Source organism: Diplotaxodon limnothrissa, linkage group LG1, assembly GCF_057381915.1.
Source record: "Diplotaxodon limnothrissa isolate DT_005_m linkage group LG1, D_limnothrissa_male_GT1.1, whole genome shotgun sequence".
In the NCBI taxonomy this organism is placed as follows: Eukaryota; Metazoa; Chordata; class Actinopteri; order Cichliformes; family Cichlidae; genus Diplotaxodon; species Diplotaxodon limnothrissa.
The window spans coordinates 11,179,798-11,196,987 of record NC_140596.1 but is presented as its reverse complement, the minus strand read 5'-3'; the positions used below and the strand labels follow the sequence as shown (position 1 = coordinate 11,196,987).

At 37.0% G+C, this 17,190-nt stretch overlaps 1 protein-coding gene across 1 annotated transcript; it reads left to right on the top strand.

Moving 5' to 3' along the window:
* The first annotated feature begins 1,151 nt into the window (after window positions 1-1,151).
* Window positions 1,152-15,653, top strand: LOC146639419 (protein mono-ADP-ribosyltransferase PARP6). Its single transcript, XM_085351172.1, has 23 exons — window positions 1,152-1,159; window positions 1,373-1,445; window positions 1,965-2,042; window positions 3,695-3,789; window positions 4,035-4,095; window positions 4,262-4,352; window positions 4,535-4,601; window positions 4,804-4,953; window positions 6,086-6,236; window positions 6,689-6,820; window positions 7,211-7,306; window positions 7,586-7,678; window positions 7,918-8,043; window positions 8,307-8,372; window positions 8,756-8,823; window positions 9,062-9,110; window positions 9,248-9,360; window positions 10,898-10,970; window positions 12,652-12,721; window positions 13,541-13,620; window positions 13,905-13,968; window positions 14,450-14,534; window positions 15,551-15,653. The coding sequence occupies exons 1-23, from the start codon at window positions 1,152-1,154 to the stop codon at window positions 15,651-15,653; spliced, it is 1,992 nt and encodes a 663-aa protein (XP_085207298.1).
* Window positions 15,654-17,190: the final 1,537 nt, after the last annotated feature.

Below are 17,190 nucleotides of genomic sequence, written 5' to 3'. Positions count from 1 at the left end.
TCCATCCTCTGTGGAGGTAAGTGTGGATGGATGGGGTAGGTGGGGGGGTTCCAGAGCATGGGGGGAGGGGAAAATACGCCTGACTGCCTCTGTGTTTAAGCTAAATAGTTATCAAAAGGAGGAATGGGGACGGCTAAATGTGTGTTTGTGTGGGGGTGGGCGCTGTGTCAGTAACTATTGGCATGTGAGACGACAGAGGCTCCAGGAATGGCGGTTAGGGAGCTGGGAGGATGTAGATGCTAGCACGGTTGAGAACAGCAAGGCAGCAGGCATATAGAGAAAAGAGAAGAAGCTAAAGAAGAAGATATGGTTTTGAGAGTAGCAATGTTTAATGAGAATTTACTTGTGTGCTATTGTTGTAAGAAAGGGTGTTTTACAACAATGAGAAGAGCATGATCATGACAGACTCACAAAAACAGATACCCATAATTTTCATGTAGACATACTGAAATAGGCCTTGTCAAAGAAGACATGAAAAATTGGTATCCTTTTTACTATACTGACCTATATATCCCATGAATGGCTTTGTGTATGTCTGTTCTTTTTTGTCTTTGTCTTTTTCAAGGCATTCAGTCTCGTACTGCTAAGCTATGTTGTCACCTTGCCGTATTTTACACCCCTCCTAGATCATTTTCTATTTTGTTAATTTTTTCATTCATTTTATTGTTTGATGTGGGCTGGACTATGTAAATTGTAATTTTCAGCAGTGCATTATTTACATATCTAACAGAAGGGAGCGACTGGATCATTTCGATATTTTTGGCAATCATTGTGACTGTTGTTTCTTTTGAGGCAGCTATTGTTTTCTTGCGTTAAAAATTACTTAAAACTCTAGTGCTCGGGGGAAATTAGCTCAGAAAAAATATTTTTTTTCACATTTGTTCCTCACACTCATAACAATAAATCGCAGTCTAACGGTGCAGTGAGATAAGTAAATGTGCTGCTTTAGCCTTGTGTCTACAACAGGTAAGGCCTATAAAAACCTCTGCTGCTTTCATATTTTTAGGTTAAATTCCTGGAAAAAAAAACAAACAAACAAAAAAATGGAAACATCCTTGGAACTGAATGTACTGCACATATCTCCCACACATTCTCTCTGCAGTGATTAATGCCACTCTGAAAGAAGGCAGAGATGGCTGTTGCTAGGATACATGGCAAGGTGAAGTGCAGAAGATTTAAAGAAAAGAGGAGGAGGGCACCGTTTACAAAGCATGGCGTCACTTGCAGTGGCCTCTTTGTTTCTTGTTTTATTATTTTTTTGTTTTGTTTTGTTTGTTTTTAATTTTATATTTGTATTTTTCGAGGTTGTGATACTGAGGAGTAATGTGAGACTGTCAATCAAAGCTTTTGTGTTCTCACTCCTTCCACCTAGAAACAGGCTGACATGGTTGGCACTAATCAAAGGCCCAAACCTGTCTGAGAGAGCCATAACAGCAGACCCAATGGTAAGACAACTGGGAACCTATTGGCGTAATCATTACTTATCATTAAAATGGTGTAAAAAAATGTTTGGCTTTGTTAATGATATAAAAAGCTTTAAATTAAATTATATTGACGTGACAAAATAAATAATTTCCATAGGCATTTAAACATTAAATAACCTAGATCTAAGTATTAAATATAACATATTCTTCTGGTTTATTCTGTTGGACCTCTGGGTTTCAGGCTTTGCTGGAAACGATAAGAAACAGAGTTCATTTTATTTATAAAATCCTATTTTTGTAAAGTCATCCTTTTTCATTGTCATTTGAGGATTCGTTTAAAAAGGGTTGAACTGAGAGAATATCCTGTCGGGAATAAATCGTGTCCCTTCATCTCTCTCTTTGCAATGCTATTTAAGCAGTATTTTGAAGCACACGAAGGAAGTCTAAATAGGGAAGTGGGAGATGAAAGGATGATAGAAAGAGGTTGCTTTTTCGTCCTACTGCACTATAATAGCTTTTTCACAATGTGTGGGCCCACAGGACATCAAAGGACAGTGTTGGACAGACGAGGAGTCAGATGGGGAGAACGAATCAGAACAATTCCTATATGGCATTCAGGTACAGCAAACACTATTACCATCGCAAAATCTCTGTTGAATCTGTTGTCAGGAGATTGGCATTGTGTTTTTACTACTTGTGCTTATTTGTGGTTATTTCTAGTTATTTAAAAGTATGTGTTTTTCTAAAAAAAAAAAAAAGTTTTTCCCAATGTTATAATACATTGACACAAACAAAACCACAGTTAATTTACAGGTTTTGAAATATATATTACTTGTTAATTTCACCTCACGTTAGGATAATGTTGGTAAGTCAAAAACATGTATGGTGTTTATTTTAAGCCTTCTGTCATTATTAAATCCTCAGCAGTAATAACAGAGAGTGTTATGAAGGAAAAAGTAAGCCTCATATCTTTGGTACAGTGCTTTTGTGTAATATTATAGCCCAGTTGATACAAAGGTAATCTTTTAACAATTTAACATGCATGAGCAGAGAGCTCTACTTTTCAGTATGCTAAGTTTATGTCAGGAGGAATTTTTGACCCAATAGTAACTGCAGACAATAAGTCAGAGGTCAGCAGAATCATTTGGGGTGATTCTCTTGGGAACTGTAAATATTCAGACCAAATGTCACGGCATTGTGGTAAATCATTTTTGACATGTTTCTCTCCGATGGGCCAAATGACTGACATTTGCATTCTAATGCTGTGCTGGAAAAAATCCAAATGTATTTTTAATTAATTACAGAATGTGATGCTGTGTTTTGTGAAGTTGTGTAAGTGTTTATATTACCATATGTGACGATCTGGGAATGTTGTGTTTTTATTCAAATTAGGATCATAGTATTTTCATTTACTATTTACACCTTACATAACCCCAAACAGCCCAAGTAATCCCAAGTACCTCAGTCAAATTCATTTCTGATGCAAATATTTAATGTGTCATCTCATCTCACAAAGTTCATTGCTTCACTCTCATATAAGACCTTAATCTGTTAGTTATCCTTTTTGTGGTTATCTTGCAAGTCTTTTGATTGAAATGTAAATCCAGTCTGGGACTTAACGCTCGTTTCAGTGCAGTCAGAGAACATGAAAGCAGTGTAGTGAAGATAAGAACAAAACTGTGTGATCTATTCTACACACTCAGCTGAAGGGAAGAGATATCAACTCTAGATATCAGGAACATATATGACAGACATAGTACATTTTATTTAGGCTTTTTAATTTTTGTAATATAAAGATTAAATGCCACTCCATATCATATTGTTCAGATATCCCATATAAGTTATTAACTATAGTTTCATATAAAAAATTGCTGTGTTATAAAGATTTTATTTTTGAGTCAGAGCTTTGCAAGGTCATAGTAAATCATACTGTGGATGATTAGTTAAAATAAGTGTATGAAAGTATTGAGCAGCTAGTTGAAACCTTAAGCTGGTACAAATGCAAACTAACACAAACAGTGAATAAACAATTGTGTGCAAACTGTAGCAATATCAAATGTTAGATCATTCATTTTGATAAGAAATCTCTAATTTAAGGCTTAATTTGAAAACTTAAACTGTTTTGAAACACAACAGTAACGTGTACTTGGATTTTATCTGATGGGACTGTGGGGTGTGTGGGGATATGTTTGATTAAAAAAGAAAATAAGATTAGGAACCACTGAGAATTCATTCCCTGCTATAACTGTGACCAGTGCTGCTTATTGCAGGGGAGTTGTGCTGCTGACCTGTATCGACACCCTCAACTGGATGCAGACATTGAGGCTGTAAAAGACATCTACACTGACAGTGCTATCTCTGTCAGGTACAGCATAGATAGTAAGACACACACACACACATATGCAATCAAGCTGCTTAAATTTTGACTAGTTTTGAAAGAAATAACTAAGTAGAGATAAGATTAAACATGCTTGCACTCTGTTATAACTAGCTGGGCCAAAAGAGAAAAAAAAACAACCACCCTCAGGGTATAACCACGTGAATTGGTTTGAGTATAACTTTGATTACTCATGATAAATTAACTCTACATGTTGTTGTGTTTATGAACAGGGAGTATGGAACCATTGATGATGTAGACATCGATCTTCATATTAACATCAGTTTCTTAGATGTGAGTCTTCACTGGAAACACCTCCTCTGATTTTGCCTATTACTATTCTAATATTGACAGTTTGCAAAGTAAAATGCATCATAAAATCATAATCTATTTATATTACAAGAAATGTCTTTAATTAGGATGCTAACTCTGCATATTTGTGTGTCTGTGCCCGACTCAGGAGGAAGTTGCGACGGCATGGAAAGTTATCAGAACAGAACCAATTATTCTGAGACTTCGCTTTTCTCTTTCTCAGTATCTCGATGGACCCGGTGAGTAAAGATGTCACTGTGGATGTTGGTTTTCTGGAAGGGACTTTGTATTTGTGCTACTCAATGAGTGTGAGAGATGAGTACATTGTGCGCCGTACAAGAGGGAGAATGGGGGGAAAAAACAAACACAGTTTGTGTCTATCTGTACACTATGTGTAATAATATTAGTCATCTTTATTTAGAGCCGTCAGTAGAAGTGTTCCAGCCGTCAAATAAAGAAGGTTTCAGCTTGGGCCTGCAACTTAAAAAGTAAGTGATGTCATCTCTTAAATTTGGGACCTAAAAAACATCTATACCTGTACCATTGTGAGCAAGAGCTGCAGAAACATTTCAGTTAGTTTCAGTAGCTTAGTTTAACGTAATAGTAATATTTAGTTTATGAGAAGGTATATTTGGCGCCGATTGAAAGAGAAAATTAGCGTCTTCCTTCCTCACTGTCATATTATCACAGGATCCTGAGCACATTCACCTCACAGCAGTGGAAGCACCTTAGTAATGAGTTTCTCAAGGCCCAGCAGGAGAAGAGGCACAGCTGGTTCAAAGCCGGAGGGACCATCAAGAAGTTCCGTGCCGGGCTCAGCATCTTCTCCCCCATCCCAAAGTAGGTATCTCTCTCACACTTTAGCTTCACCATTGGTAAATGACACTGGAATCCCGAGTAAGATTTAATTTCTGATTTCTGTCTTCTTTTTTTTTTTCATTCAACACAAATGCATGTTTGCTTTCTGTGTAGTCTGTTTGTACTTTTGTTATTTACTGACATAATATAGGCATAGTGATGGAAGACATTGACTTTTTTGAGAACATGTCAAAGCTGATTCAGACTGTAGTGGCAAGTGCTAATATGCTATGTTTCTCCAGTTAATTATCAAAGTTAGTTATCAGTCTTAGGCAGTAGGAAATAAGCATATCTGCCAAAATAAAAACAAAGCTGAAAGCACAAATCATAAATCATATGCAACTTAAGGTTTCATGATATAAAATACTGTGCGCACCTAAAGTTTAATGATTCATTCTCTACCTACGTTCATAAACAGGATAAATACACCATATAAATACTACAAACTATTAGGTGAACTATAGCAAAAAAGACAAACAGGAATGGTAGCTCTGACTCAGCATTGTGAAGACTGACTGAAATTCAAGCTTTGACAAGCACAACCAAATTCCCCTTTGGGTAACTACAATTTTTGGCTTCTGACTTCCTCAGACATTCTTTGACAGTTATTGGTGCATAGGGATTAAATCCCAGCCCACTCAGTGAAGGTCAGCTCCTCTAACTACTAGCCTGTCTTGACATCCTCAAAACTTGACAAGTCTCACGTCAAGGTGGTTCATTGATTATATACTGAGAGCAATGGTAGAAGTCAACACTGGCTCTTGCAGGTAACAGTTAGTGACTTGAGCTGCTGCCAGATTTCAGTTGTCAGAGCTAGTATTACCTGTTAGTACATGTGAATCACTAGAGCAGAGTGTGTACTTCTTTAGAAGATGTCACTATAAAATTGTCCAAGCCTATAGTCGACAAGTATATTACAGTCTAGATCATATATTATTATAGATAATATGATATTTAAAATGAGATTACTCAAAATTAAGATTTTGTTGTTAGCAGCATCATAGTAATACCAAAATGTGTTCTTTAACCTTAAAATCTAAATCCTTTGTGCTCTGAATCATATCCCCTTTGAAACTCTGAATGACAGCTTTCTTTGTATTTTGGTCTCTGTCAGGTCTCCAAGTTTTCCTCTGATTCAAGACACAGTTTTAAAAGGGAAGCTGAGTGTCCCTGAGCTGAGGGTGACGCGCTTAATGAACCGCTCGATCTCCTGTACCATGAAGAACCCTAAAGGAGAGCTATTCAGCTATCCACCAAATAGCCAGGTCAGAGCAAGTCTCGATAAATCAACACCCAAATGTGAAATACCTTTCAGTTAAAATGCTGACTTGTGTAAATTTTACTCCTTTCCCTCTTTCTCAGTAAATATATATTTTAACTGTCACATGTCAAGTTTTGGTTGCAGTGTTTAACCCACAACTCTGAGGCTCTTAACTTTACTTTCTTTCCACTCAGAAAAGTTCTGTTGTAGAAACCCGTAATGTTTGAAGTTAATATTTTAAGTACTGTAATTCTGGAAATTGTATGTGGTGAAATGCTGTTATTAAGAAATTTAAGTTGTTTTTGTTTTTATGTCTTAATCCGCTGTGATTCACTCTGACCCCCTTCTCAGTCACCCGCCACCTGCACTGTACCCACCTGAGTCTTTCCCTACCCTTACCGTAACATGGCTGGTGCGCCCTTTCCCATAATGCTTTGTCTTCACTTGACTCATCAGACTGTGGCTGTCCCAGCGGCCAGGGCCCCAGCGCAGATTACCACGAGGCAGCTGATTGAATTGTTTTTCTCATCCCAGGCGGGCGGCCACTGCAAGAACATTCCTACCTTGGAGTATGGCTTCTTAGTGCAGGTTAGAGCTCAAAAAGATGTCATTCCACTTACAAAGCCACTTCTACATTTTGTCTCAGTCATAGCTAAGAAGAAAGTAAACTAATTACCTGAGCATTAAAATACCACATGTTGTTTGAATGACTTAAAAATAAAAAATAATACCTGGTGAGTAATCTATAAATGGCTTCTGGGGATTTCATCATTGTTAGGTGTGAACCCACACCATACAGTCTGTAGATTCTATTAGCTCCTAGTATTGTGCAAATGATTGTTGAGCTCTAAAATGTAATGTTATTCTAGGACCCAAAACCATGGCATTGTAACAACTTTGCCAAAATAGCATTCCTTTGAATGGCAGTGCTGAAGGTGACAATTAATTCAGAATTAAACTGCTTTTCCCCCCAAACAGATAATGAAGTACTCAGAACAGAGGATCCCCACACTTAATGAGTACTGCGTGGTTTGTGACGAACAGCATGTCTTTCAGAATGGATCCATGCTGAAGGTACCAGAGGCAAATAAGAGAAACACATAGATGTATAAGTAAGAGATGCAGAAATATGAACCCTCATATAAGTGGAAAAAATATCAGTAACTTGAAACATGATCTATGATTTTTTTTTTCTGTCAGTAATATACATATGCATATTTCTGGTTGAAGATTTTCTTGCTTACTTAATACTAGAGTAAGCAAATGGGAAGATTGTGTGAGTCAATGTACCTTTTTGTGTATGGGTAGTAGATTTCGAAATAGGTGTAGTTTAAACTTTGTTTATTCATGCAGCCTGCTGTGTGCACAAGGGAGCTGTGTGTGTTCTCTTTCTACACTCTGGGTGTAATGTCTGGAGCCGCAGAGGAAGTGGCCACCGGGGCAGAGGTGACCACAACACTTCGACAGTATATCAAATAATGCACATTATTTGGATTTTATAGTCCATTCCTTTAGATATTAGATAAAAGTGCTGAAACATAGATAAGAACAAAAATACCAATGTCAACATTTTGATCCAATTCTGATTACCTGTAGCTAATATGTGTTATTGGAAAAAACACAATTTCACTCATCAGCATGAACTGAAGGCACAAAATATAAATATATAATCCATCTCTTCCCAGGTCGTGGACCTTCTTGTAGCTATGTGTCGAGCTGCCCTGGAGTCTCCTCGTAAGAGCATCATATTTGAACCTTACCCTTCAGTTGTTGATCCCAACGACCCCAAGACTCTTGCCTTTAATCCAAAGGTCAGCATCCTCACTACATTTCTAAAGATCATATTTAATTCCATCATGACATTTAATTTGAAAAAGACATACTGCATGCTTAAAAACAAACTTCTGCCATCAGAACAAACTAAAATTATTGTTACAATTCATTTTTCTATATCATATATTTCAAACTAATGATTAAATCTAAGACCTGTATGTCTCCAGTGATTTTAGATTTCTGTATGTTGTTCTCTCTCTTACTGCATACAATGGATGTTTGGCTCAACCGGTGAACACAGAAGAAGAATTATGAAAGACTACAAAAAGCACTGGATAGTGTAATGTCCATTCGGGAAATGACCCAGGTACAAGAAGGAGGTGGGCGGGAAAGAAAGGCCATAATAGTAGAGTAGCTTTTTTTTTCTAAATGGGTTGAAAGGCATGTAAAAAAGAAAAAAGAAAAAGAAATGCAGATAAAAATAGCATCCCAATGTCTTTGGAAGTAGGCTTTTGTATCGAGATTACTGACAATGTCCGTTCACATTTTATTTTAATTTAAGGAACTGTGCTGTTTAATCTTCATGGATGCAGTTTTGTTAATCAAAGTGGTAGCATGGTCTTCTCCATGCTACATTTGTTTACCCACTTGTTACCTACTGTGGTTGGACTGCATCTATAAGATGATATCCTTATCTAATATTCACATCACAAGTAAAAGCTTACTCATTTGTTTTGGCATTTTTTCCAGGGTTCATATCTGGAGATTAAGAAACAGATGGACAAACTAGACCCTTTGGCCCATCCCCTGCTACAGTGGTGAGTAAAGACAATCCGTTGTGCTGTGTGTTTTCACCTTCTGGTATTATCTACATCACCTCACTGTCATATTGCCATGGGATACTTGGACACTTGAAAAAAAAGGAAGCATCTTCAGTGGTGTGTTGTTTTTACTTTGACAAGTCAAGATGTCTGCTGTGAGTAGTATTAACACGATGCTATTATGATACGATATAGTTTATATACATATTTGAATCTCTTCTCTATGTTTCTACAGGATTATTTCCAGTAACAGATCTCATATTGTCAAGCTGCCTCTCAGTAGGGTAGGAAACCAGAGCAATATTGCCTTATGTCCCTTCTATAAACATTTTTGAATGCTATATTGTGTAATTTGATACGTACTCATTCCCTGTCCACTTGTCTCTGACATTCTCTCGTCTCAATGATCTCACCGTAACAGCAACTGAAATTCATGCACACCTCCCACCAGTTCCTCCTGCTCAGCAGCCCCCCAGCCAAGGAAGCTCGTTTTCGCACTGCCAAGAAGTTATACGGCAGCACTTTTGCCTTCCAGTGAGTTACATTTCCATTATTTAACATGTTGTCAGTAAATGAATTTAAAATTTTAAAGCCTTTAATGCTTAAGAAGTAAAACCATTTAGGCTGTGCTGAAGTATCAGAAAACAATATTTATAAGCGTGTGGCTGGTGGGAAATATTTTCTGAGGAATCAAATTCTTTTAATAATTGATGTCAAATCAAGCATAGCTGCTAAAATGAATGCATACTTTAGCTTTGGAGCGCTATACTTTGCAAACATGAACATGTCTCAGTGTAACACCTGGTCATTATGGATTTGCTGAAAGGGGCCACTTTAGCAGATTTTTATGGAACCATAACAAATAACAGCACAGAGCAATGGTCATTCTCCTGGACTGAGAAACCACCTTTCTTAGCCAGCACATGGAGCCAGCAATATCTATGAGATACAGATTTGTACTGTAGCAGATGGGGCTGTGCTGAATATTTTAGATACTCACAACCCATCTGGGCACGTGCAGGGTACAACTGATTCACCAACAGGGCTTACAGTCTTTCTGCATGATGGTTCCTACTAGAAATTTAATAATCAGATAACAATAAATGCCAAATGCTTAATTTAGCCTGACTGCAAATTTTTTTTAGATTGATATAAATAGAAACATGACTTTTTTAAAAAAAAAAAAGAGAGACCATCTCACATATAAAGGAATTAAATGGCACTTGCCTAATGGTTCTCAAATCACCAAATAATATATTTGAAAAAAATCAGTAGAAAAGTAACCTTATACTGGGTCATGATTACGGAAAATAGATGTTGTTGCTGAGATTCGTGTATTTTGGTGTTTTGAGCAGCAGAATCTGGCTTCATCATATTCAAGTGAAATCCGTACAGCTGATATTTGCAAAACTTATCAACTAACACCAAAACAATCCAGATGGATAAACAGCACCACTAGTCAGCTCAAAAACACAGAGATTTGATTTGGGGGTGAACTGTTCTTTTAATTATGCTCAAAGGCTGATTAGTTAAAAATATTTTAAAAAAACTACTTGCCCGTGTTTTAAGGCTTAATTAACCAATATAAATCTGGAAGATTGTGATGTTATCTTTTCTTTTAACGAATTAAGTTGTAGATTTTGTAGAATGTTAAATTATTAAAAACCAAAAGATTTATAGCTTGTTTAACCCTTTCTTTTTAAAATTAAAAAAAAAAAATCCTCTTATGCAGTAATTTACATGGTGATAAATGCAAGTATATTCAGCATCCAGTTGCTCATCCCTGTTGCTGCTCTCTCTTGCCAGTAATAACCTTCAATTACCCAGTTCATGAAAAATGATGAATTTTAAAATAGAAAAACTATAAGATTAAATATTTTGTGATAACATATTTTACAAAGATCTTTATGAAAAGATAAGAAAATATTTATTTTTGTTAATTTTTTTCCAGTGTTGAACAGCAAAGATCGAGCCAATTCGAAAAAGAAAAGCGATTCCACGCTATTACACTGTTATATTCACATGGTATTTGTTTTATCTTCTTATCTCTCCCTCTCTACACTTGCTCTAGTGGTTCCCATATAGAGAACTGGCACTCTGTTCTGAGAAATGGACTAGTCAATGCCTCTTATACCAAACTGCAGGTATGTAACCCTGGCAGTTAGCTGGAAGCATCTCCTATCGGACAGCAAACCTGCCCTTGCACAAAGCAGGCTCGCTGTCCGGCTGATTCATTTTCACAGTTAATGGATGCCAGCTTCCTTTTCATCAGCTTTGCAATTGGCATTTTAGCAAGCAGGGCACACTAGGAGATTTTCCTTGCCAGCGTCAGCCTCTTTCTGCCTTCTCTGCTGGCAACAGCAGACAGCATGTCCCTTCCTGTTGTGGGACAAAGGAAATGGGCTGTGGTGTCAGCTGAGAGCCTGTGTGCCCTGTTGGGGTCAACCATCTAGAGCACTGAGTAGGTTAGATCTGTATTTAAAGGACGCAGAGGACAAGTTCTGTGGCAGTGAGTACAGCCTTCAACAGAGTGAATAGGGATCTCTTTTGAAAGGTTAGTAACTGTCACTACTCTTTATATACTCAAAAATATTTTATATAAATCATTCAAATGTTTATAGAAAACTTGTTAATACCAAAGTGGAACAAATGACCATATAAGAACTGTAGAGTTTTCCAGGAAAGAAGGGCATACCACCTATCCCAATTATATTTGTGATTTTTTTTTTAATTCTTATTAATTTCCACATTTGTTCTCACTTTTATTTTGTTGTAGTTGTAATCAATCTGGTCTTTCATAGATAATTCTTAAATAATACAAGGGAAAAGATTTGATCTTCAGAGAGAACAGACTGTCTCATTTGCACAATACAGCTGATAAAGACTGCTGCTCGGGAGAGACTCAGGCTTGTCCTGAAAATAGATTAAACACAATTAAATCTGAAATCTCAAGGATCTTTCAGCCATGATTGCTCTATCGTGCTGATGTGTTTCATTTATGCCTTCTTTATTCTCCAACTTTTTGAAGTCTTCATCTTTGATCTTGCTTTGGTGCTCGTCTGCCTCCCCCTTCTCTCTATTTCACCTTGAGCATTGACACTCTTCCTCTGTCATTGTGTTTCACAGCAGGAGGAGGAGGAGGAGGATGACTGAATCTACCTTTAGCTCCAGCCATCACACAAAATCTCTTGTCTCTTGTTCCTTTTCATTTCTTCCAGATGTGCAATGTCCTGACTGCTGTCTCCCTCATGCATTCCCAGTCAAGTGGCTCTTTGTTCTTCCTCTTAATTTGACTCTCAGTCGTTACACATGTGGCCCTTCTGTTTTCCTCCCGGCAGACATTGCAGAGAGAAGGCTCACCTTATAATCAGTTATCTTTGTACTTTGCCATCTTTCCATTTATGTCTACATTTCAAGTTTCATGCAAGTATTATTTGAATACCTGGACGCTTATGCAAAAATTCAAAGCACAAAAATCAAGAGTATCACTTGATCTCTAATGCATAATGTTGAAAGAAGTTAGCAGGTGTAACTGTATATGAATTGCTTCAGATTCCTGGAACAATCTCTCTCTTTGACGCTTTCTTCTTTGCAGAATTTGGATTTGCACTTTGCATGTGTGGGTGTATTTAGTATGCTTGGTTGTTGAGGGGAACTGTCACATCCATTTTAAAATCATTGACATTCACAGGCTATTTTGAGTACAGTTGATCTGAGATGAATTTCACTGTATGTGTTAGCATTTCCAAGTGTACATATGTGTGTGTAAGGCTGTCCTGTGCACATGCTCAGTGACCCTTCCTTCCTGCTCTTTTCAAACCCAAGCTGCATGGGGCAGCGTACGGAAAGGGCATCTATCTGAGCCCCATCTCCAGCATATCTTTTGGATACTCAGGTAGGAACGGTTCATCACCATTCAGACCCCTGTGCCCCCACCCCCACCCCCCTTGCTTTTTCCACCATGTTCACCGAGTAGCCTTTGTGTTTGCCACATGGCCTAATTGACATCGTGGAACACTCCATTTTCACTTGTGGGTGCCTGCCATGTTATCCTGTTGTGCTGTACTGTGTTTCCATTTTTGGGTGCTGGGTCTCGGGCCTCTGAGCTTCTGTGCCACCTGCCATGCCATGCTTCATGTTGTGGCTGTATAAAAATAGGTTTGTCATTGGATTTGTGTGTTTTCACATTTTTTGGTTTTCATCTGGCTTTGCCTTTGTCAGTTGAGGGTTGCAAAGATGTTTCAAGGCTTATAGATTTTGCTGGCAATAATAAGGACTTCAGCACAGTGTGTTCCTAGTGGGGGCCAGCTATTAACATATGCTAACTTGGAGAATGGATGTGGAATTCTTAAAAGAAAGCAAAACGCTTAACAGATGTTACAGTTTTTGACATTACATCTACTTGGTTTTATTTTCCCAGCTAATTTTCTAAGTACAAATCTTTTTTTTTAATTATAGGCACAGTCTAAAACAAGTACTGTTTGAACTGTTTATCAATACTGAAAATGAATATTTGTTTTTTTACTTGTTTTCCATGTAGCATGTATTTGGTACCATTTAGGGCAGTGAATTTTATATTAAAGTCGGACCTGTTGACAAGGACATCAAAAGTTCACCAGAGAAAGTTTTTTGTTTCTTTTTTTCCCCACATATTGGTTGAGTTGAGGTAAAGTTGTTCTGACTGTTTTTATTTGTTGTGTGCTGCTTCTTGCAGGAATGGGGAAAGGACAGCACCGCATGCCCACCAAAGATGAACTAGTGCAGCGTTACAACCGCATGAACACTATACCACAGGTGAGGGACAGTGAAGAGTCAGTTTTATTATACTGATCTCTTAAAAGATCCGATTTCTTTTTAAAATAACATTGATGGTTAGATGAGAGTTGGTTTCCAAAAGGCAGTTTGCATTTTTTGACGTTTTTCATGCTTTAAACACTTGTATCGTCACCTTGAACCTGCCTGTGGCGAACCATATAATTTCAGTATTTCTAAACATTAATTATTTGTCTTTTGGATGCTTCAGTTACATCATCGCCTTTTCTGTAACAACTAATTGAGTGATGTTTGCTTTTCAACAGAGCCGTCCTATCCAGTCAAGGTTTCTTCAGAGTCGAAACTTGAACTGTATTGCTCTTTGTGAAGGTAATATTATGTAGGAGGCGTAATATTATTGGTAGATGGGTTAAACTGAGTCACATCATTATAGCTTTTAAGAAATAAATTAACTACAGACTAAATGTGACATGATGTAACAACTAATACACACATTTTTGATATTTTCTACTCAACCCTTTTCAAACTTCACAAACCTTGATAAAGTAAAATACAAATAGAGTCCTATTACAGACTAAAAGATATTATAATGCAATTGCTCTTGCTATGAAGTCATGGCAATATGATCACTGCTATTATTAAAGGAGACAATAAAAATAAAGATTTAGATTGCATCACTTAGAATAATAAGGCCATTTAGCACTTAGGCTATAATACATTTTATGCTGTATCAGATAATTCCAAAACAACAGCAACACTACAATCAAAGCAGAACAAGAAGCACTGTTGTTACAGTTTACAATTTCTAATAACGTTCCTTTGATAAAACACAGTTCTCTGATTTTAACAGTTATCACATCAAAGGATCTGCAGAAGCATGGAAACATCTGGGTGTGTCCGGTTTCTGACCATGTCTGTACTCGCTTCTTTTTTGTGTAAGTATTTCAGTAACTTTCAGCGCCTTTATAATTTCAACTGAATTCTTGGAATTATTACAAAATCGAGTTGGCATACCCATCTAATTTTGTCATTGTCACTCTTGAATGCATCGTTGGTGTTTTTATGTTGTTTTGTTTTTTCTCGTTTTTTAATCTGCTACACTGCGTAAAGATGCAGGTGATTTAAAGATCGGATCAAATAGCAGATTTTATCAATATGTTCTCTGTTTTCTGAGTTAGAAAATAATTTTTAGATTTCTTACAGTCTAACTCAAATGACAGCTAAACATAAATGAACTCTTGTGCTATGTGTGTGCTTATTCTTATTTCCAGAATGGAGAGTGTGGTTAGAATAAAAACAGAAAGATGTCAGAACTCCTAAAATCATTTTTCCTTGCTCCCCAGACAGGAGCATCAAGCCAAACCTCAGTTGTTCCCTTTAAAGGCCTATTTTCTTAACACCTCGATTAAATCTTAATCTTAAAATGAAATAAGGTAAACTATATTTGGAAAAACTGAACATGATTTAATGAAATACAGAGTTTTAGTTTTTAATTATTTGGGGATAAGAGTCTGGTAGGGCAGGACACCCTGGAGTCTAGACACTAGTGATGGTAGAGATGAAGCAGGTGGAGACTTGGATAAGCAGCTCTGGCCAGGTGAAGATGAAGAGGAAGTGGATTGCATGAATCTAAGTCTGAAAGGCAGAATGACAGAAACTCACTAAGATTTGAAGTGTATGTAAAAGTGGCTTGCAGAAGGAGGGAAAGAAAAATATTAGGCCTGATTGATGACAACAGAATTTAATTTGACAGCGTGGGAATGCGGAAGTGATGTAAATAGACGAGCAGCCCTGCAGGCAGAAGAATGAATACAGGTCTTCCTTATTAAAGCTGCGCTTAAGCACCATTAAGTTGGGCAGTTATATCCAAAATAAAGTGCAGTAGAAAGGGCAGGGACGTTATCAAGACCAGGTGTTAAGCAGAAATATAAAGTATTCTCTCTATGCGCAGATATGAGGATGGCCAAGTAGGAGATGCTAACATCAACACCCAAGAGCCTAAGGTGCAGAAGGAGATCATGCGTGTGATTGGGACCCAGATCTACTCGAGCTAATGGAGGTTCACCAGCAGTGTTTGGATCCATACGTTTCTCTGTGGAAGGCACACAGGCAGGCAGACAGTTTTAGCGAATGTTTTCAGCTGGGCTGTCCTCAGGCTTGATAATGAAGGATGAGGGAGCTCTTAAGCACATTATTTCAGAAGTTGCTTTGTTCTGGTCTCCTTGTTTTCTTTTTCCCCCTTTTTCCAAATTGTTACACCTTACATGGTCATTTAATCTACAGTTAGGCTTAATTGGGGTAATGTCTTCTTTTCTCAGTTCATATCATTAAAACAAGTGAAGAAAAATGGCAGTAGTCATCGGATATATTATCAACACACACTCTTCTGACCTTGGTTTCTTTTTTGCTGCATTTTTACTGATCCTTTGAACTCTTCATCTCCATTTATTTATTTATTTCTCTCTGTGAATATATAGTAAAACAAATAACCATTCCAAATGATAATTGTTCCCTTTGTGGCAAACGAGTAAGTGATGGATTTACATACACATGGAATTTTTTATTTTTTTATTTTTGTGTTTGCAAAGTCTTTATCCCTTTTCTTATTATACAGTGTTCTTTCAGTAATGGTATGAATTATTGTGTGTGATATGTTTAGCCCCTGAGCAGCAAGTATTGCTCTGTCGTTTCATCCCCGCATACTCAATGAATTTCCCAGAATCCAAAACACGAGGTGTTGGTGTGGTTTATACTCAGATCACATACACATTAAGCACTTTGCTTTTGATGTGGGGGTTTACCATGATTAGAATTTTTCACAGAACAATTAAGACAGTTTTGATTAAGGATGCACTTTAAATCTTTAGAACCCCCAAATGTCAGAGCTCTAAAAAAAAAAAAAAGCTTTGTTCTCTCTGGAAAAATTAGTGACAAAAAGGACAAATGTAATAAAATTTCCTCAAGGATTCATATATTGAAAAATTTGCTGTTAATATTTTTATGAAATTAAGACATTGGCACTGTTTTTGCTCATTTTAAATGAATTCAGTTTATTGTTTTGGTAAAGATCTGTTTCTCTTCCTTTCATTTCACAATTATGATAAAGTGGACAGTGTTTTGTTGTGATGACTTACCGCTCCATCAAGGTTTTGTCTTTGTTCCTGTTTTGAAGAATAATGGGATTTGTAGTTCTTCAACACAAACAGTTATTTCAAGCATTTAAAAACCCAGTGGGGTGACTTTGGTTGTCAGGTTTGACCTTCAAAAACAGCAATATGCAGCAAAATATATAGGTGAAATTATACACATTACTCTTGTCTCACTTGATGGAAAAGAATGTTGATCAGATGTCATATAACATGTTACATCAACTACTTGAAGTTTGTTTTCTGTTTAAAAACTACCACAGTCTGTCATATACCCTTTTTAAGTAGTCTTTACTACTTAAACATCAATGAATATCTCAATTTAAAATGAATATTTTTGTGTATGAACTACACTGACCAGTGGATCCACAAACAAAATCACCTGTACAAAAAATCATGGACAGTTTTCTAACTACAAACATTATCTAGTCCAGGTGAGCTCAAG